Source organism: Cherax quadricarinatus, chromosome 42 (assembly GCF_038502225.1).
Source record: "Cherax quadricarinatus isolate ZL_2023a chromosome 42, ASM3850222v1, whole genome shotgun sequence".
Lineage (NCBI taxonomy): Eukaryota > Metazoa > Arthropoda > Malacostraca > Decapoda > Parastacidae > Cherax > Cherax quadricarinatus.
The window spans coordinates 5402758-5425573 of NC_091333.1; the positions used below are offsets into that span (position 1 = coordinate 5402758).

Consider the following 22816-nt stretch of genomic DNA (forward strand, 5'->3'; position numbering starts at 1 on the left):
ATTGGGGGGATGTTGCATCGTCTGCCAAGTCTTTTGCTTTCGTAGTGAGTGATTTTCGTGTGCAAGTTCGGTACTAGTCCCTCTAGGATTTTCCAGGTGTATATAATCATGTATCTCTCCCGCCTGCGTTCCAGGGAATACAGGTTTAGGAACCTCAAGCGCTCCCAGTAATTGAGGTGTTTTATCTCCGTTATGCGCGCCGTGAAGGTTCTCTGTACATTTTCTAGGTCAGCAATTTCACCTGCCTTGAAAGGTGCTGTTAGTGTGCAGCAATATTCCAGCCTAGATAGAACAAGTGACCTGAAGAGTGTAATCATGGGCTTGGCCTCCCTAGTTTTGAAGGTTCTCATTATCCATCCTGTCATTTTTCTAGCAGATGCGATTGATACAATGTTATGGTCCTTGAAGGTGAGATCCTCCGACATGATCACTCCCAGGTCTTTGACGTTGGTATTTCGCTCTATTTTGTGGCCAGAATTTGTTTTGTACTCTGATGAAGATTTAATTTCCTCGTGTTTACTATATCTGAGTAATTGAAATTTCTCATCGTTGAACTTCATATTGTTTTCTGCAGCCCAATAATTGTCACTAAGTGACAATTTAAAATCTTTATTTTACACCTTTTACTCATTCTGAAATATTTACATGTTAACATCTGCTTACAGTCGTAATAACTTATTTATGATGACATGAACTGTCACAAAAACCATCATCACAGTGTAGTTATATGTGATCTTGAATTATTGATATCTGCTTATATATTAGCAAAGTATAGTTGAATTTAAACCAGTTTCAGTGCTTATGAGTTATTTAGAACGAAGTCAGGGGTCGGGGAGCTAATGTTGGGGAGGTAGGGTTGAGGAGGCAGGGTTGAGGAGGCAGGGTTGAGGAGGCAGGGTCGAGGAGGCAGGGTCGGGGAGGTAGGGTCGGGGAGGCAGGGTCGGGGAGGCAGGGTCGAGGAGGCAGGGTTGAGGAGGCAGGGTCGGGGTGAAGCAACCACAAGCTTCACACACTAAGGAATTTAACATTCAGAAACACTCCAGATGTCGTGGTGGACGCTGCCTCGCCATCACCTCTTCCTGCTCACCTTCCTCGGTCTGTAGACCCCCATATCACCTATGATTTCCTCCCCATTACGTACCTGTTAATTGTTTTATATACAGATTTTGTTATCCAGGGGGGGGGATGTGGAAGGCATTCAGGCTTAATTCGGGGAACTGGAGCACAGATCCAATTCCCTAAATCAAGAGCCCCTCACCAACATCAAGGAACCTTCCTTGAGGGGACCAGGTGTTTAACTCCCACAATTCGTCAGACGAAGCGACTTATTTCCATTGGGATCTTAGTAGTTTTATTTAAGCCTAGTTATAAGATACAGTACAGTAAAATTTCTACACGAAGCAGTAGGTGATGATGGTAAGTGGTTATTTTTACTGGTAAAATATTACAAATTATATATGCTCTACGTTTTATAGTGCAAATTTTGCTCGGCTGCCCCGTTATTATTATTATTATAATTATTATTATACTCATGGGGAAATGCTGAAGCCACGAGGATTATACAGTGCTTTGGAAGTAATCAGTTTTCATTCAATAGGAAGGCACCTTTAATTCCTTGGATCAGGAGCTCTTCGTAAGCGTGAAGGTATCCTAGCCCCGTGGAAGGCTGGCTGTCTCATACGATCCTGTATAGAGGGATTTTTTTTCGCATGGTTTGATTCGGTTGGGTCGAGTGTTTTGTGGTTCGACAGATTTGAGTGGATCTGGTTTGGTTCGGCAGATCTGGGTAGAACTGGTTGGGTTTTAATGAAGATATGTAACGCCTATCATGGGCTAACATATAAGATGAGAAGTACCTGTTCTTGGAGAGGAGGATTTTGTTTTCATGAACAATATTGTTTGGTATTATTATATCTATGGGGATGCGTTACATCCATAAGAGTCACGGAGCACCTTGGGAAATGAGAGACAATCAGGTTGGATCCACAGGTCTTCCTCTGGCATCAGGAGTCCCTCACCGGCTACAAGAAACCTCCCATGAGAGGTTGGAATGGTAAAATCCTTTTATTTACCTGAGCACAAGAGGAAACGTTAACAGGAAGGCTGGAAGTGGAGAATCGCTAAATAAATTTAAACAAAGATTTCTGACATTGTGCCATGGAGGAGGATGGGAAACGAATAACTCTCTGGGGAAGTGGAAATGAATTCCCAATATTCAATTCAATTCAATTCAAAGTTTATTGTCTATAAGGATTACAATGCTGAGTTTACAGAAATTTGGTTATTGTGCGGTTTACATGTAGTAAAATAGTGATTACAGAGTGTACCACTAGAACGCTTAGCATGGCTAGGCATTTCGGGCAGACTTAGTTTTATTCTTAATTGTAAAATATTACAAATTATGAGGTAAGTTGGTATTATGGCTAAGTGACTAAATACTAGTTTGTGAGTTTAGCAATGTGAATGCTTTTGTTTTGGCACAGTACATAGTTTCAGTATTGGAGTATCACAGGATTCATTATTTTAAGATTGAGATTAATATTTCTGTTTATGGTCAAATGAGTGAGTGAGTGTAAGTGTGAACCACCAGGTGGTATTCGTGTAGTTAGTTGACGGGGTGTATCAGGGAGATAAGATGTTTTCTAATGGTAGTTTTGAAGGTAATGAATGTGTCTGCAGTTCTAGAGTTCTCAGGTAGGGTATTCCAGATTTTAGGGCCTTTGACATACATTGAATTTTTGTAAAGGTTTAGTCGGACACGGGGAATGTCGTAGAGATGTTTGTGTCTGGTGTTATGCCTGTGGGTTCTGTCACAACTATCAAGAAAGCGTTTTAGGTCAAGGTTGATATTAGAGTTTAAGGCCCTGTAGATGTAGATTGCACAGTAGTAAGTGTGGATGTACTGAACTGGGAGTAAGTTTAAGTCTATGAAGAGTGGGGGGGGGTGTTGCCAGGGATGGGATATAGTGATTATTCTTACTGCAGCTTTTTGTTGGGTTATTATTGGCTTTAGGTGTATTGCTGCAGTTGATCCCCAACCACAAATAGCATAGGTGAGGTATGGATAAATAAGTGAGTGGTATAGTGTGAGAAGGGCATTTTGCAGCACGTAGTATCGTATCTTGGAGAGGATCCCAACCGTTTTGGATACTTTTTTTGGTTATATGCTGGATATGGGTGCTGAAATTCAGGTTGTTGTCAAGGTATAAGCCTAGGAATTTGCCCCCATTATTTCTGGTAATTAGAGTGTTGTCAATCTAAATGTTAATTTGGGCATCTCCTGCTCTGCTACCAAACATAATATAGTAGGTTTTGTCAGTGTTAAGCGTAAGTTTATTGGCTGTCATCCAAGTCGATATTTTAATCAGCTCCTCATTCACAATGGTGTTGAGGGTGGCAAGATTAGGGTGAGAGATGACATAAGTCGTGTCGTCAGCAAAGAGAATGGGTTTCAGGTGTTGGGATACGTTTGGAAGGTCATTGATGTACATGAGGAAGAGCAGGGGACCAAGGACACTTCCCTGCGGAACTCCAGTATCAAGTGGCCGTGTTGCTGATGCTGTGTCTTTAATGGTGACATACTGATACCTATTAGTAATGTAAGATTTGAAATAAGCAAGCGCATGGCCTCTTATACCGTAATGATCAAGTTTGTGGAGTAGGATGTCGTGGTCTACTGTGTCAAAAGCTTTTCTTAGGTCAATAAAAATTCCTAGTGGATATTCCTTATTTTCCAATGCTGTGTAAAGCAGATCTAGCATTTTTATGATTGCATCATTAGTGCTTTTATTTTTCCTGAATCCAAATTGGCAGGGGTTGAGTATGTTTAGAGCCGTTATAAATGAATACAGTCTCCTGTGCACGAGTTTCTCAAAGATTTTGGATAGCAATGGTAAGTTAGATATTGGCCTATAGTTGTTTAAGTCTGTAGGGTCACCACCTTTATGTATTGGTGTAACGAGGATCTGCTATCCGTTGGTGGTTCTGGGAGTTATCCTCTCCGCGGCCCGGTCTCAGACCAGGCCTCATAGAATGGGAAATATTACAGGATTAAGAACTATTAAGAATCACAGAGGAAAATAAAGATGTGTATAATGAGTGAAGTTTGCAAGAATCGCCCTCTGCCTTGTGTTCATGAGACACGAAGAAAAAAATCAGCAATCCTGCCAGAGTGCAAAAAATGTTGACATGCTTCCATTTCACACTCCATTACCTCCCTGGATGGTTGCTCTCTACCATCCTACTTCTTATATTATTATTATGATTTTTTTTATTATTATGGCACGGGTGGGATTCATCTTCTTAATTTAAGAGTCAAAGGTTTTGTTGAATCAAAGGGACAGTCAGAACTTGGGGGTCTATTCTGGTTTATAACTGGTGTTGAAAAAAAGATAAATTAGAAAGTGCGGAAGAGATTGGCTTACAAACAATAGTTCATTGATATAGACACTGGCTATAACTTCATGTTTGCGGAGGTTGTCAATGAGGGTGTGGGGAGAGAAGTGACAGATCTGGAGTGTTAAATGGGATGCAATCAGGTCTGATGCAAGGAAGGGTAGGGGAGTTCTAATGAAACATTTGTGCAACATTAGCCAGAAGCTTCTTTTGTCCAGTACAGAAAAGAATATAAGAAAGTTTGAGGTAATCAGTCCCTCAGTCTGGAGTCGATGTACTCAGCTGATCAATGTGAAGTGGCTTATAATACTGCAGCAGCAGGAGGTTGAATCACCAGTGAAAAAATCCACCAATATAAAGCCCCCCAATCCTTCCCCCCCCGAATTGTCAAGGTAGAAAAAGATCCACATTCAAAGATTAGCAAAGAGGCTCGTTTAGAGAGCATTTCCAACAACAAGAGTGGCGTAAAAACGAAGATGAACAGGAGAGATACAAGACAAAAAAATTCATCAAGATTATTTTTGATGTAAATGCACAAAATGCAAGAATATCTGTTCATAGAAGAACACAAATATTACAAAGTTCCAAAGTGCCAGAGCATGACAGACGCAGATTTTTGTAATTTCTTGACGGAAATATAAACTTATAATTTCCTCTGGAAGAAGTTTACCATGTAGTCACCATGAGAGACATTAATTTCAGCCAAAGTGACTAGAGAATTTTGACGAAATCTGGAGGTTGAAGACTTCCTGGAAATATTAGATGAAGCAATTTGCTTCATGTGGTTCTGGCAAATAAGAAAATATCTATTGCAACTTCACTACTCTCAGCATTTCATGAGAAAATAATGATACCCTTAGGTTGATAAATTAGACGCATGTACAGCATTTGAGTATTTTTAATGAGGAAACGTCTCGCCACACAGTGGCTTCATCAGTCCATACAAAGGAGAATGGACCCTTAGGTCCCAGAGTTTCTCTGGGCAGACTTATCACCTGCTCCTCATCATCCATTATTTACTTTATATTTTACTATAATGTCTATGTATTGTATTGATAAAGCCACTGGATGGCGGAAGGTCTACAAGATAACCATATGTTACACGTGTCTAATTCATCAAGACACTCGTGGCGGAACGAGTCCCTTTATAAGTGCCTTGAATCGTGAGTGTCCACATCTTGTCGCCAGATATTTAACTATGCGGTGGGGAGAAGGGAGAGAATAAAGAACTATTTGTGAATTAAATTTTTATTTAGGCTTAAATACATAATGTGATAACAAACATCACACTTATCGTTAATCTGAACAAAAACATCACGGCACATTTTGAAACTATATATATCATATATACAATTTCTGAAGGACCAAAATTGCCATTAAAAATACATCAGGAGCGAAACAACGGCGGAAAACATCATGATGGTCAAACTCTGATAAATGTACAACACAGTTTCTGACGCCTGTCTTCTCTCTCTGTCAAACGATCCTTGACAGTCATCAGGGAAAGAGTCGCAGTCACTGGAGTCACCAGGTGACGGGCTGGAGGGCGATGTGGGGACAAACTTAACTAAGTACTTGCAGAAGGGAAAGGCGGAGTCGTTGAGGCTTCTGGTGTTGGTCGGGTCCACGTCTATCATGAGCGTGTATGTCCTATTCTTTACTGCCACTTCTGCGGTGAAGTTAACGTGATGGAAGCAAGTCAGAGTCCCCGTGGCGTTCTTAAGTAATAACTGAATAGGCATACTCGGATTATACCTTTGAAAATTTTCTCTTGTTAACGGTCCTTCAGGAATGGCAAACATATGAATATGCATTGTACGACTGTGTTTTGAAATGGAGAAGCGTACATGGGGAACGTGCGGGACGCTTGTCTCAGGAGTTTGTTCCTCGAACGAAGAGATGAAGACAGATCCGGTTGGCGTTTCCTTCGAAAAATTGTGAACGACAGGTCCTGAGCTTGGTGTAGATGACATGGCTAATGTCACGCCCTCTGGATTCTCATAGTTGTTGAGACTGATACCAAAGGAAGCGATAGAGTTGGACACCTCTCCATTCTCAAGGTCCAAGAAACCAAAAGCTGTAGAAGTATGAAACTGGGAGCTTCTTGGATCTTCAAGCCCAGTATCCAAAGATTCCATCAAACTGGAGACCCATTTTCCTGGAAGGTCCTCGTGATTTGTGCCTTTGGGCACACTTGGCGCCTCAAGAGGCAGTGTGTGTCCTCCAAAAGTTAAAAGGAGCAATATAAAGGTAACAATAGTAGTAATGACCATATTGTCGCGAATGGCTAGACGACACATTTGGCTGGAGAGCAGGCAGAATACTGAAGCACTGTCAGCTCGGCTGCCTTTATATAGGCCTGTCATCACCTGATAACATAAGAATGGAGGAATACTGCAGCAGGTCTGCAGTATTCCTCCATTCCTCCATCTATTTATCCAACATATTCCCAAAGCTACCCAAGAATTTGCTTAAATAATGTATCCATTTACCTAACAACATAAGAAAGGGCTGGATGGATTGCGAAGGACCTGCCTAGTACGTTCAGATGCTGTAGCAGGGCTACTAGGTAGGTCTTTCTCAAACCTAAACCCCATAAAAATATTTGCCCAACACATTCAAATTTAACTCCTTTAAAGCCTACTGGCTTATACAAGGCAGGGCCTTACCAAAAACCACCCTTCTAAAAGCTACCCAAGAATTTAAATAAGAACATAAGAACATAAGAATGTAGGAACACTGCAGAAGGCCTACTGGCCCATACGAGGCAGGTCCTTATCAAAACGACAACTACCTAGAGCTACTCAAGAAACAACTCCAGCACCCCCCAACACCAATCAAACCCAGCCCCTCCCACTCATATATTTGTCCAGTCTCTTCTTAAAGCTACCCAAGGTCCTAGCCTCTATCACCCCACTGGGAAGACTGTTCCACGCATCTACAACTCTGTTAGAAAACCAGTACTTACCTATGTCCTTTCTAAATCTAAATTTATCCAACTTAAATGCATTATTCCTGGTTCTTACCTGGTTCGACACCCTCAGTACTTTATTAATGTCTCCCTTGTTTATGCCCGTCATCCACTTATACACTTCAATGATATCTCCCCTTATTCTACGCCTCTCCAGAGAGTGGAGATTTAAGGCTTTAAGTCTATCTTCATACGGGAGGTTCCTTACACAGTAAATCATTTTAGTCATTCTTCTCTGTATGTTCTCTAATGAGTCTATGTCCATCCTGTAGTAAGGGGACCAAAACTGAGCAGCGTGATGGTGATGGAGGCTGGGACCTTGGGTAGCTTTGGGAAGAGACTGGACAAATATGTGAGTGGGCTGGGCTGGGTTTGATTGGTGTTAAGGGGTACGGGAGTTATTTCTTGAGTAGCTTTAGGTAGATGTCGTTTTGATAAGGACCTGCCTCATATGGGCCAGTAGGCCTTCTGCAGTGTTCCTACATTCTTATGTTCTAAAATAACTTTTGGACTTCTGTTACTTATACTTCTTGAGATAAATCCAAGTAATCTGTTGGCCTTGTTGCGCACACTAAGGCACTGCTGTCTTGGCTTTAGATTTCTGCTTGTAATAAAGTTGGTAGAATTACCGACAATATGTAAAGTAAAAGGACACAAGTGCAACTAATGTGACATTTATTGTGGCAACGTTTCGCTCTCCAGGAGCTTTATCAAGCCATTACAGACAATACATGGACACAGAGGGTATATAAAGGCTCAGAGTGAGGTGAATACTAGTGAGGTACCATTTCGATGTTCACTAGTGGTAGTAGTAGTAGTAGTAGTAGTGGTAGTGACAAAAGTAATACAATATGGTAGAGCAATTAATTCGTACATGAGTAAAAGGATATAAAAGCTATTACTTTTACTCATGTACGAATTAATTGCTCTACCATATTGTATTACTTTTGTCACTACCACTACTACTACTACTACTACTACTACCACTAGTGAACATCGAAATGGTACCTCACTAGTATTCACCTCACTCTGAGCCTTTATATACCCTCTGTGTCCATATATTGTTTGTAATGGCTTGATAAAGCTCCTGGAGAGCGAAACGTTGCCACAATAAATGTCACATTAGTTGCACTTGTGTCCTTTTACTTTACAGATTTCTGCTTACCATGACTCCCAAGTCTTTTTCACATTCTGTGTGACCAAGCTCTACTTCACCTAGATTATAGCTTCGAGGGTTATTTTCATTACCAAGGGCAAGTACCTTACACTTATCCACATTAAACTTCATCTGCCATTTTTCAGACCAAGACATTAATTTGTTCAAATCGTCCTGGAGTTCATTGATATCCTCCTCAGAGTGAATTATACGGCCTATCTTTGTATCATCAGCAAACTTACTCATGTCACTAGTAATCCCTTCATCAAGGTCATTAATGTAAATTATGAACAAGAGAGGGCCTAAAACTGATCCTTGTGGAACGCCACTAGTGACTAATCCCCATTCAGATTTCACTCCATTAATGGTAACTCTCTGCTTTCTATTGGTAAGCCATGCCTCAATCCATGCTAGAACTTTACCTCCTATACCATGAGCTGCCACTTTTCTTAAGAGTCTCTTGTGAGGTACTCTGTCGAAGGCTTTACTAAAATCCAAATAAACAATATCATATTCCTTATCACTGTCAACTGCCTCAAATGTTCTATTGAAGAACGTCAGTAAGTTTGAAGATTGAGACACTTATGCAGCATATGGGAATCTTTATTCAGGAAACGTTTCGCCACACAGTGGCTTCATCAGTCCAATACAAAGAGGAAGGCGTAAGGAGAGGAGGAGTATGAGGTAATCAGTCCCTCAGCCTGGAGTCGATGTGTTCAGTCCATCAATCTTGTAGAATGTACAGCATATGGCCGTAGACGTGGCTTATATACTGTAGTGAGGTGAGGTGAAGCAGGCGGAGGCGGGGTCATAGTGGTACCATCCACTAGTCGAAGTAGGTCTTCGTCCAAAGGTTGAACAAGTGTTGAAGAATTCTTTGTAACAAGATCCCATGATGCTGCAGTGTCTGACAGTTGTGATGAATGGTTTGAAAAACCGACATGTTGAAGATTGAGACACTTATGCAGTCCGATTTCCCTATTTGGAACATAATCTGACTGAGCAGCTAGAACTATGCCCTGGAAAGCGTCATATCGGCAACCATCACCACCTACCTGGCCCTTAGTCAGGTCATTCCAGTTCAGCCCACCTAAGTAATTTTTCAGTCCTATGAAATCTCCAAGCGGAAGTCAGGGACGGAGACTTGATTGCCATTATTAGGGGAATTCCATGATATATTAAAACTGAGTGATTTGTGATCACTTTCCCCAAGCTCATCATTAACCTCAAGATTATTAATCAGTGTTTCCCTACTGGCAAGAACCAAGTCAAGGAGGTTATTTCCCCTAGTTGGCTCTGTCACAAACTGTTTTAAAAAACATTCCTGGGTCGTATCAAGAAAGTCACCTGACTCTAAATTTCCTGTCAAGTTGCTCCAGTCAATCTGTCTATAGTTGAAATCTCCCATTAGCACAACATTTTCGTATGTAGATGCCTTACGAATTTCGTCCCATAGAAGTTTACTGCACTCCCTATCAAGATTTGGGGCCCTGTAAATCTCACCCAAAATTAGTTTTTCTCGGCCCGCAAGAAGCTGTAACCAAACAGATTCAGTGGCTGACGCTTCTAATTTTATATCTTGTCTAACACAACAATTTAAATTGTCTCTGACATACATCGCTACTCCACCACCTTTCCTGTTGACCCTGTCAGTGTGGAATAATTTATAGCCTTGTATGTGACATTCAGAGGGCATCTCTCTATCTTTCAGATTGAGCCAGGTCTCTGTTATAGCAATAATATATATGTTTCCTGCACTTGCAATTAATCTTAGCTCATCTATCTTATTTCTTACACTCCTGCTATTAGTATAGTAAACCTTAAGGGAGCTAGTCCCTTGCTGCCCTCTGCTGTCCCCCTTTGTTTGCTGACCTGATCTATTGTTTTTATTTATAACTTCATGCTGAATGCCTTTTATACATTTACTGTTTCGAACCCTAGTGTTGCAACCTGCTTGTTTCCCACACACACCCATACCTCTGTCTTCTATCAGTTTAAAATCATAAGCATTTCACCAATGGCCTTCTCAATCGAGTCTGCAAGTGCTACCACCCCAGCCCCAGAGAGATGTACCCCATCCCTTGCATACATATCATGTTTGCCATAAAAGTTGTTCCAGTTGTCAATGAATGGGATTGCAGGTTCCTTGCAGTATCTGTCTAGCCAGCAGTTTACACCAATTGCCCTAGACAACCATTCATTTCCTACTCCCCTTCTAGGCAAGATGCTACATATGATTGGAATCCCTCCCTTAGACTTAATGAAATCTATAGCTGACCTGTACTTATCTAGCAGCTCTTCTCTCCTACCCTTCCCAATATCATTTCCACCAGCACTGAGACAGATAATGGGCTTGTTCCCATTACCTGACATGATATTATCCAGCCTGTTGCTATGTCCCCAACACCAGCTCCAGGGAAGCACACTCTATCTCTCATCTTCTTATTCCTATTACAAAAAGCACGGTCAGTATATCTTACCTGAGAGTCACCAACCACAAGAATGCGCTTACCTCCATTTGTAGGGGCAGTAGTACCCTTACCTTCACTGGCCACTGAAGTACATTCATCCTGAAGAACAGAGAAGCGATTTCCTACCTTCAGATCTTCACTCTTAACTTTCCTTACTCTGATGCGCCTCCCATTACTGTGAACCACTCGCCACTTGTAGCAGGTGCTGGACTGCACCTCACTGCTGGTAGCCGTTGCTACCTCCCCACCTACAGCCTCCTCACAGCGAGAGACAGACTGCACCTCACTGCTAGAAGCCTCATTTCCCACAACTCCAGCCACCTCACACTCTCTCCCAGACCCATTGAGGTGGACCTTCAGCCTCCTAATCTCCTCCTGGAGAAGCAAGACCTCCTCCTTCAACTCTCCAACCTCAATTTTTAAAACACTGCAGAAGCAAGCCATGCTTTGTAACCGTCCACGCTAATCCCCAAAGCAGCTCAGGGTCTGTGACCTCACGTGACGACTGACCACTGACTGACCACTGACCACTGACTGAGTGCGAAAAGGATTTGGGGGTTATGGTAAGTAGCAATCATAAACCAAGACAGTCCTCTCTGCAGTTCAGTGCTCCCATGTGGTGATGTTGCCACGAATACTCGCCTGGCACTTGCTAAGAGTAACATCGTTTCCACCATAAACACATCATCTCTCAAAGACCTCACTACAAAACGCAGCCCCACACCTATAACTTCCACAGCAGGCGTCTACACCACCCCCTGTGGATTCTGTCCCCCAAAAATATGTAGGCAAGACAGGCAGAGATCTTGCGGTCCGCTTGAACGAGCATCGAAGTGCCTGTAACAGAGACGATTTAATTAAGGTACGCCTGTGTCCTCCACAGAGACTCCACGGGACATTTGATGAACTGGGATGAAGCACAACTCGTTCTCACCGAACAAGACCTTAGACGCCGACGGTGCCTAGAAGCCTCGCTAATCACCGCCACCGACTCAGTAGAACGCAACACTGGAAACCACAAAACTTCTAAAACATTAGCATACGTGATACTCAAGTAGGCTAAGCACCACCAACCCAACAACACAGGAGTCACATGATCTCATCGTCTACCCGTCCTCATCCAAACATGACATTTTTCAGGTCACCGTGCATCACTCACACCTCACTCTCAGCCTATATACACTGTTTTTCAACCTCTCTGTATGTTAGAAGTGATCAAGGTCCCAGAACCGAAACGTTGTCTAATAAATATGTCCTAATGTTGGCTTACGTATCTTTCTAAACCACCATAGGTGTGGTGTACTCAGCGAGTGTAGGTGATGTGTACTCAGCGAGTATAGGTGTGGTGTACTCAGCGAGGATAAGTGTGGTGTACTCAGCGAGTATAGTGCACTCATTGAGTGTAGGTTCATTTCGATGATAGGTAAATAGCCTTGAACCTGCAATCTTTCGAAAGGCGAAGAATGATAGGGGGGGGGAGATGATTGAAGCGTGCAAGTACAAGAGAGGAATCAATAATAAGTACAAGAAATGAATCAACTAAAAAAAGGTCATAAATAAAGTGCCGAGGATATCTGACGAAGAAAGAACTTAGAACAAGGAATTCGAGGCGAATAAATTTATATGTTGAAAAGCAAGTAAACAGCTAATTTAGCAAGAGAATTTTTGTAAGAATGGAACAAACTTCCAAGTGAAGAATGAGACATTTTTGCAACATTTGGGAACCAAATGTTGAAGATTCAGACATGTGTGCCACATCTGGGTATCCTTATTATGTCTTTGAATATGTTAATAAAGCCACTGGATGACGAAACGTCATTTAGACACATGTTGCACATGTGTCTAAATTTTAATTCTGTCGGTATTGTATACCATTTATACCATACATGTGCAACACTTGCATCACAAACTACCATAATAACTAAGAGGACACACTTAGGATAATAAAATGGTATACTTTACCGACAGGTTGGTAAGATGGAACATTAAAATGGTTGTTAAGATACATTGTTTCACTCTACGAGACAAAACTCTTCTCCAGGCTGAGGGACTGACCACCTCAACACTACATTTTCAAGGGTGATGGACTGATTACAGCCTCTTCACATCTCTACTGCTCACATTGCGGAATAATAGAGTTGTGGATGAGTGGAACAAACTCCCGAGTACAGTTATAGAGGCCAGAACGTTGTGTAGCTTTAAAAATAGGTTGGATAAATACATGAGTGGATGTGGGTGGGTGTGAGTTAGACCTGATAGCTTGTGCTACCAGGTCGGTTGCCGTGTTCCTCCCTTAAGTCAATGTGACCTGACCTGACTAGGTTGGGTGCATTGGCTTAAGCCGGTAGGAGACTTGGACCTGCCTCGCATGGGCCAGTAGGCCTTCTGCAGTGTTCCTTCGTTCTTATGTTCTTACCTAACTATGGCACATGCGTCGGTTAAAGGGAACTGAGTCACCCCAATAACGTTGACCAGAGTACATACGCTCAGGTCCTCTTATCCAGAATATGATACTTTGATATGGTATACTACGATGTTATACCTTTTATTTTTAAGCTGCCAAGTAGCGCTACCGAAGGTCGTATTATTGGTAGATGAAGAGGTGGATGATAATTGACTCAAGACATCATAATGACACGATTGCAAACGGGCGGGAATTGAGTTTTACGACTCACCCGCCACGAGTTCAATCCCCACCCGTGGTATGGTTTGGATGGTAAATTTTGGTCTTAAGACGGACCTGCCTAGTATAGCCTGCTGCAGTGTTCTTCCATTCTTACGTTCTTGCTTCCTCTTTTGCTCTTCCTCTACACTAGAAACACTTTTCTAGTTAAAAAACGTAATAAAATAGGGGAATGTGGTTTTTGTCTATTGTTTGAAAATAATTGCTCCATGTCGTGTTCTTAACGACGCCTCCGTGCGTGCGTGAGACAGCAAGACGGGCAGGCAGGTTGCTCAATCTTTCTCCACACAGCTGATGTTAATTATTCACACCAACCAGGAGCGACCCGTACTCACCTAGTTGTACTCACCTAGTTGAGGTTGCGGGGGTCGAGTCCGAGCTCCTGGCCCCGCCTCTTCACTGATCGCTACTAGGTCACTCTCCCTGAACCGTGAGCTTTATCATACCTCAGTTTTTATGTGTGTGTGTGTGTGTGTGTGTGTACTCACTTATTTGTGGTTTCAGGGGTCGAGTCACATCTCCTGGCCCCGCCTCTTCACTGATTGCTACCAGGTCCTCTCTCTCCCTGCTCCGTGAGCTTTATCAAACCTCGCCTTTAAGCTATGTATGGTTCCTGCCTCCACTACGTCACTCTTTAGGCTATTCCACTTCCTTACAACTCTATGACTGAAGAAGTACTTCCTAACATCTCTGACTCATAAGAGTCTTCAACTTCCAATTGTGGCTGGAACAATACGGCAAGAATCCGCGGTCTTATCCGACGTTTCGGTATCTCCTAAGACCGTTGTCTGGCGACAGTGGTCCAGGACGGACCATTGAGAGCGTGTGTTTGAATTCTGGATCCCCTGGTACACCTCTAGTGTACTGCCTGACTAGGTTGGGTGCGTGACCTGACTAGGTTGGGTGCATTGGCTTAAGCCGGTAGGAGACTTGGACCTGCCTCGCATGGGCCAGTAGGCCTGCTGCAGTGTTCCTTCGTTCTTATGTTTTGTGTATTCTAATAAGACGCATTTGCAACACTTGGGTATCTTTATTGGCGAAACGTTTCGCCTACACAACAGACTTCCTCAGTCGAATACAGGTTGTAATAAAGTTGGTAGAATTACCGACAATATGTAAAGTAAAAGGACACAAGTGCAACTAATGTGACTGTTTTATTGAGGCAACGTTTCGCTCTCCAGGAGCTTTGTTAAGCCATTACAAACAGTACATGGACACAGAGGGTATATATAGGCTCAGAGTGAGGTGCAATACTAGTGGTAGTGGTAGTAGTAGTAGTAGTAGTAGTAGTAGTAGTAGTAGTAGTAGTAGTAGTAGTAGTGACACAAGTTGTAGTAGTAGTAGTAATATAATATGGTAGAGCAATTAATTGCTCTACCATATTGTATCACTACTACTACTACTACTACTACTACTACTACTACTACTACTACTACTACCACTACCACTAGTATTGCACCTCACTCTGAGCCTATATATACCCTCTGTGTCCATGTACTGTTTGTAATGGCTTAACAAAGCTCCTGGAGAGCGAAACGTTGCCTCAATAAAACAGTCACATTAGTTGCGTCTGTGTTCACCTTCCTGGCATTTAGACGGTAATTCTACCATGTACCGCCTTGCACAGTGTAGACCTGCCGAGCATGGGCCAACAGGCCTGCTGCAGTGATCCTCCTTTCTTATGTTGTGTTCTTATGTTATGTTATGTTATGTTATGTTATGTAATAATCTTTATTTCTACAAGTACATGCACAAGGTATACAGACCATAGCTGACATCAGTGACATCAATTACATCAAATTAGGTCAGTTTTCGCCCCAGGGTGCGACCCACACCAGTCAACTAACACCCAGGTATCTATTTAACCGATAGACGAACAGGGACAGCAGGTGTCTTATGGAAACACGTCCTGTTTTCCAGCCGTACAGGGGACTCGATCCCCGGACTTCAGCTACGGGACACCGTTATGTATAACTTGTGTATTAACACTGTAGTCTTAAGTTAGGATCAAGTTTGCCCGAAATACTCAGTATAACTATAAGCTTTCTGCTTACACACCTAAATACAACCCATCTCTGTACAAACATTGTGTACAAACACTAGGAGATATTTATTAGGAAGAGTTTCGGTCCTGGGATGAATCTTATTGTGGTTAGCTGGTCTAGTGGCTAATGCGACGGGCTGGAGTTTTGAGACTCTCTGACCGCGGGTTCAATCCCAGCCGGGGGTATGGTTTGTTTGCAATCGTGTCATTACGATTTCTTGAGTCAGGTCCTTATATGTCTTAAGAGTAGATCTGGTCGTTATGTGAATAAATGGTGTAGTTGATAAATGAGACACTTGCACAACACTTGGGTATCGTTATTCTGGAAGCGTTTCTCCAGCCAGTGGCCTCCCTTGCACTCTGCACGGGGCCTCAATACCTGACAAATGTGACAGTGAATAAACGACCTCTGGAACATTCATCTCCCACAAGACTCATTCAATATCAATAACCCCAGCGAGGTGGGTCGGTCACTGGTGTTGACAAATGAGGCAGTTATGGGCAAGCTGGAGCCGGAATGGACACCAAGAGTGTAAATGTATATAGCAGGCCTCACAGGTCGCCAACATATCCAGCGGAACACCTACCTATCTCCCTTCCCCTCTCCTTCACTCCCTCTCTCCTCCCCCTCTCTCTCTCTCTCACACACACACACACACAAAACACACACACACACAGCTCTGGGTCGTAAAGTTAACAAGAATGCCTGTAAGGGACGAACAGTGAGGATTATTTTGACTTATACAAGCAGGACACAACACGTTACGAGGAATTTTATGGAAGGGGAAGAAACGATGATGTGTTAGTGGGAGAGTGTGAAGGTATTATGGCCCTTTCAGATCTTCCAAGGGTATTTGAAAAGGCCCTTCCTCATTATAATAAGATAAAAAAATAGGAAAAATAATAACGGGTCAGAATAATCAATTTTATAGTATGCAAAAAATAAATTATATATAGGACTTAGATATTATAATGATATTACAATGTCCTGAATAATTATTTCAACCTAATAATTGTAAAGAAACTTTGGTACATCAAACACTTTACACTTACTGATACTGATGTAGCGACGAGTCAAGTGGGACTTTAAGGTCACCAGGTCACTATAATATCCCACCGTGACCACCTCAGGTCACCAGGTCACAATATCATCCTACCTTCGTGCCCACCTCAGGTCGCCAGGTCACAATATCATCCCACCTTCGTGCCCACCTCAGGTCACCAGGTCACAATATCCCACCTTCGTGCCCACCTCAGGTCACCAGGTCACAATATCAACCCACCCTCGTGACCACCTTCTCAGGTCACCAGGTCACAATATCATCCCACCCTCGTGACCACCTTCTCAGGTCATCAGGTCTCACACGTTTGGACTTTAAATCATCATCACAACATATAGTTCTTAAAATTATTTGAAAAAAATAAAAAAAATATGCCAGTAACACTGGCACATTATGCGTGGACTGAATATATTAGTTAATATCAATTACTTGACCTGAGTAATTTGATTCGATAATTTTATATAAATCCATTACATGATCAGTAAAATATAAAAGGGCATTTTAATATTACTCACGAAATTAAGATTTTGGTGTCACATCCTCACGTCTTCCTTTCGGTAGATAATTCATATTGGCCAATATAAATTAGCATACCTGTAGTGAAAATTAATACACTGGGAGGCGGACATTACATGTGGTATCAATTTCATCAATTTCTCACGACACAGCTTCTGTTACACATTAATTAATTTCATTTGAAGATTCGGTCGATTTCCAGTTCCTTGAGAGAGTCAACACTCCATACCACGGGCGGGATTTGAACCCGCGGTCAGAGATTCTCAAAGCTCCAGACCGTCGCGTTAGCCACTGGACCAGCTAGCCAGTGGTATGGTTTGTTTGCAATCGTGTCATTACGATTTCGTGAGTCAGAGTCAACACTACTTCTCAAGACGGCCACCCGGGACAGTACTCCTCAGATTCAGTTTACTTTTCGTGACCTCTCCACTGTGGTCAAATGAAGAGCCGAGACGACCAGCAGTCATTATTATAATCATTGGAGAGCGCTAAACCCGTAGGATTATACAACGCATGTGGGGGGGGAGGCTTTCAGGCTCAATTCAGGGAACTGGAGCACAGATCAAATTCCCTAGATCAAAAGCCCCTCACCAGCGTCAAGGAACCCCCCTTGAGGGGGACCAGCAGTCAACCTTACATACCCGTGTAACCAACACTGACCTCTGCCATTTACACAACCCACCCCCACCCCCACCCCACTCAGTTGTAAACACACCCTCTCTTCCTCACAAGTAGTTCGGTAGTTTGTAACTATCATTAATACTTCTTATGTATGTTATATTAACACTTCACATACACATTACTAATTGTAGGATAATTATAGTAAATTATCCACAGATATGAAACTTTTCTAACTGAAGCAAAATATGATAAATAAAATACATAAAATAATCAGGTGGAACTAAATTGATGTTTCTATATTCAGATATATCCATGTGAAGGAGAGACGATGTACCGATGTGCATGTGGAAGGTTGTGGGTAACTACCAGGATTCACCATGATAAACATCAAACATGTAAAGTAAAAGGACACAAGTGCAAATAATGTGACATTTTACTGTGGCAACGTTTCGCTCTCCAGGAGCTTTGTCAAGCCGTTACGTTACGGCTTGACAAAGCTCCTGGAAAGCGAAACGTTGCCACAATAAAATGTCACATTAGTTGCACTTGTGTCCTTTTACTTTACATATTGTCGGTAATTCTACCAACTTTATTACAACATCTAGCATGTAAATGACGAGGTAGTCGCTGTTGTACGTCAGTCTTATATAAAACAATAGGTCAGCATCAGAGAGATGGAGACCCAGACAATAATTTGTAGTTTCACCATTGGTAGACTACCGGTAACTAAACGTTGGCTTTGTGTACTCTGTGATGGAGGTTGCTGAAGGTTTTGAAGACAACAGATGGCAATTCCGAAATTGTGTTACGACACACTACTGTGATATCCAGAAGATAAAGAGAGTAAGAACGAGGTGAAGTCACAGATCTAGTGACTAGATCTGGCTGCCCGCCTTCTCACCTGCCTCGAATAACCCAAGTCGAGCCACAAGGCCAAAAGACAAAAATAAATAAAGAGAATTAGACAGGACTAAGAATAATTACTTTAAAAGACACAAGTCAATTCAGGTCCAGTTACAGTAACATAAAAACCCAACACCTGGGACACAGAGTGGAGAAAAGATAATAAAGATAGAGAGGTAACGAGGCTTGATCCTTATTCGTTGGTTGGCAACACAAGGGTATCTTGGTACAGACCTACAATCAACTTCGACAACCTCTACTAGTGAGAACGGCTGGATTTGAGAGGGACCTGACCTCTCAGCATCTGAGTTCTTACCCCTTCTAGTGACCTACGTCTCACCTCTTGGCGCTATATAAGGCTCCATCCTGTCACTTCATCTCCATATTGTTTCATTCCATGGAACAATGCTCTTCTCCAGACTGAGTGACTGACCACCTCAAAACTTTAAGGGTGATGGACTGATTACATCTTCTTCAAGTCTCTTCTGCTTCTATCAACTTTTCTGTACTCGACTGAAGAAGCCTACTGTGTAGGCGAAACGTTTCGAAATAAAGATACCTAACTGTTGCATATGTGTCTTACCTAACAACGTTTGTCAGGGAACATGAGTGTTTCCTGACGCGGTTCTTAGTCATATGATGGTCCGCATCTGGAGCTTTTGGTCATCTGACTGAGGCCTTCCGCTGGCTTATCCCTCCACCACCCCTTAAAAAATATGGTTATAATCATACCCATAAGTTACTAAGCGTGATCCTTACTCAGCAAGCATTCACCCGTTTATATTACTACCACCATGAGTCCACTCTTATCCAACGACCATTATCGTCACAGAGAGGTGGGGGGGGGATGGAAATACGAGACAACATGCGGCATTTTATTTAAGAAAGTGGTGTGAATAAATGGTTTAGACAACCGACATGTTGATTAGTGAAACACTCGTGCGACAGTTGGTTATCTTAATTCTGGAAACGTTTCGCCAGTGGCTTCTTCAGTCCAATATAGAGAATGGCGAAAGACGAGGCGTTGCGGAACGTTGCAACAGTAAAGATGCCAATAGTTGCATGTCTTAATCTTCCCGAATTTTATTGAGAAGGTGTTTCGCCCACCACTGACTCTCAGTGATAAGATCCCTAGTGGGCAAAACGTCTCTGAACCGTACACTGTCATATCCACATATTTGTCAGCATATAATACCACGTATGCCCCTAGGACGTGTCCCTTGCACATGTCCATTCTCCATGTATGTCCCTCTAATAATGTAATAATACCTATCGTACCTCTGCTTCCCTGCGGGCACTAACTAGTACCTGTCCTCTACAGCCGGGGGTACATGGGCATCATGCCCAGCCCACGACCCTTCCGTGAACGTCACCCTGATGAGTGACGGAGTGGCGTTACTCAACTGTCCCACTCCAAACACCGCATTCTCTTCTGGAAGACGGACGTTGCTGGACTTGTGTCTGGGGACCATCTGGTCCATCACACCTCCCCAGCAGTGCCAGCCCGTAGGTGAGTCCTAGTTGCCGGTCCACCTGGTCCGTCACGCACTGGTTAATGCAGACTCACACCTCACTCTCCGCCTATATATACACTGTCTTTTCAACATCTGTATGTTAGAAATGGCCAAGGTCTCAGGACCGAAACGTATTCTAATAAATATGTCCAAGTGTTTCCTTACCTGTCTTTGTAGACCAACATTTTGGGCATGTTGCCGTACACCACTGTTGCCCCTGCCCACCTAGCAGTAAAAGTAGGTAGGTACATCTGTGTCAGCAGTGTTATGGGTCACATCCTGGGAAATTGTGCGTAAGAGAGCACTCCAGTACCTGCTGGAATGTTATGTGTAAGAAAACACTCCAGTCTTCTGTAAGACATGCCAGTACCTGCTGGAATGTTGTGTAAGAAAACAGTCCAGTCTTCTGTAAGACATTCCAGTATCTTCTGGAATGATATACCCTGTGTAATAAAACACTCCAGTCCCCAGCAGGAAACTCCAGCACCTGATGGAAGTATTCAAGTGTGTCGTATTCAATTGTAAACACAACACGAGTCCCTCTTACTCCCTTACAGCGACGACCCCGTGCACAGCTCCTGTCCCTGCTGCTCCAACCAATGCAGTCGCAAACTTCACGTTCGTGGACAACACCAACACCACCTACGCTATATACTACGAGTGTGTCTCAGGCAGTACCTGGCTCTCAGGACAGCCAGGTGTCCTCTCGGAATGTGTCCAAGGCTCGATCACAGGGACACCCAATGCGTCATACTGGACACCAGTGCTCGACAATTGTGTTCCGGGTGAGTTTACTGTTGTTCGTGTTATTTTTATAAGTAGCACAATGGATAAGTCTCAAGGGTTAAGTTTAAGGGAGGAGGGAGGGGAGGGGGGGTCGGATTTGGGTGGGACTTGCATAGAAGTTAATAGGGTTGTCAAAGCTTATTCCTTGGGTAGCACTGAATACGGGTTGGGCAAATATTTATGTTAAGTGGGTATGGGTTTGAGAAGGGCCTTGCTAGTACGGGCCAATAGGCCTGTTGCACTGTTCCTTCATTCTTACGTTCTTATATTGCGGTTGTATCAATTAAAATGCAATCAACGATCTTTGCTATGTATAAAGTAAAAGGACACACGTGCAACTAATGTGACATTTTATTGTGGCAACGTTTCGCTCTCCAGGAGCTTTATCAAGCCATTGATGGCTTGATAAAGCTCCTGGAGAGCGAAACGTTGCCACCATAAAATGTCACATTAGTTGCACTTGTGTCCTTTTACTTTACATATTGTCGATAATTCTACCAACTTTATTACGATCTTTGTTATATTATATATAAAAGTACTATATTTCAAAACATATAATCTGTTCCAATATTCTTAAATATAAACAATGCTTGTTAGTGGTCCATACTAACTAGTATGGGCCAACAGGCCTGCTGCAGTGATCCTCCTTTCTTATGTTCTTATATATATATAATGTATATACAGTGAGATGTTTATATCTTGATGTAAAACTCGACTGTGTATTATTGTCCTCTATTGTTTGATCTCAAGAACGGGAGGGCAGCTCCATTTCACAGCATCAACAGCCCTTCACCTGTATCAAGGCACGGTGACTTTCTTCTGTTAACTTGTGTTATTTTGTGATATCTTGGGTTATCTTGTGTTATACTGGGTTATCAACCCCTAGAGGGCAATAATGCATAGTAAATTTTTACACTGATATATAAACATCTCATTGTATAAACATTGTGAATAACTAAAGTATAATGAACACTTGTCAGTGTTCAGTAATAACTCACACGGAGGCAGACACTCAGGAGATTAATTGATCTGTATATTTCGACCCCCTTCTGGGGTCCTCTTCAGCAGATCTGCTGAAGTGGGCCCCAGAAGGGGGTCGAAATATACAGACCAATTAATGTCCCGAGTTTCTGCCTCCATGTAGGTTATTACTGAGCATTTATATTATATATTTGTGAGGTTTAAGGTCCATCAACAAGCGTCGTCTACACTGATGAACATAGGAACAGAATATATATTTTGAGACATATTATAAGTACATTTTTCTATAATATATGAGATCAGAAATTGCATTTTAACGATGTAATAATAATATTTCCTGGGGAATATTGAATTACCAACATTCACAGTGTCTGGCTTTGTATATTGTTTATCACGTCGTGAGGATGCGATCGTAATGGACCAATTTCTTTAGTTTTCAGCCTTGAAATTGAGAGGACAAACGGAGGAGGCTCTTTGTACTCGTGTGCGTGTGTGTGTGTGTGTGTGTGTGTGTGTGTGTGTGTGTGTGTGTGTGTGTGTGTGTGTGTGTATACTCACCTAATTGTGGTTGCAGGGGTTGAGACTCAGCTTCTTTGAATCTCTTGTTGAGTTCTTCACATACTTCACGGTCATTTCTTGTTGTCTCTCCTCCTTCCTTCCTTAGCCTGATTACCTGGTCCTTGACTGTTGTTTTCCTCCTGATGTGGCTGTATA

The 22816-nt window shown here is 42.5% G+C and overlaps 1 protein-coding gene across 1 annotated transcript in view; it reads left to right on the forward strand.

The window, feature by feature from the left end:
- The first annotated feature begins 1035 nt into the window (after positions 1-1035).
- The window catches only part of LOC128695527 (uncharacterized), a 77348-nt gene continuing 55567 nt past the window's right edge, over positions 1036-22816 (forward strand). The window contains exons 1-3 of the mRNA XM_070093230.1: positions 1036-1095; positions 20143-20331; positions 20893-21120. Coding sequence (XP_069949331.1) covers positions 1044-1095; positions 20143-20331; positions 20893-21120 — 469 coding nt within the window. The 5' untranslated portion in view covers positions 1036-1043. The remainder of the gene's footprint in view (positions 1096-20142; positions 20332-20892; positions 21121-22816) is intronic.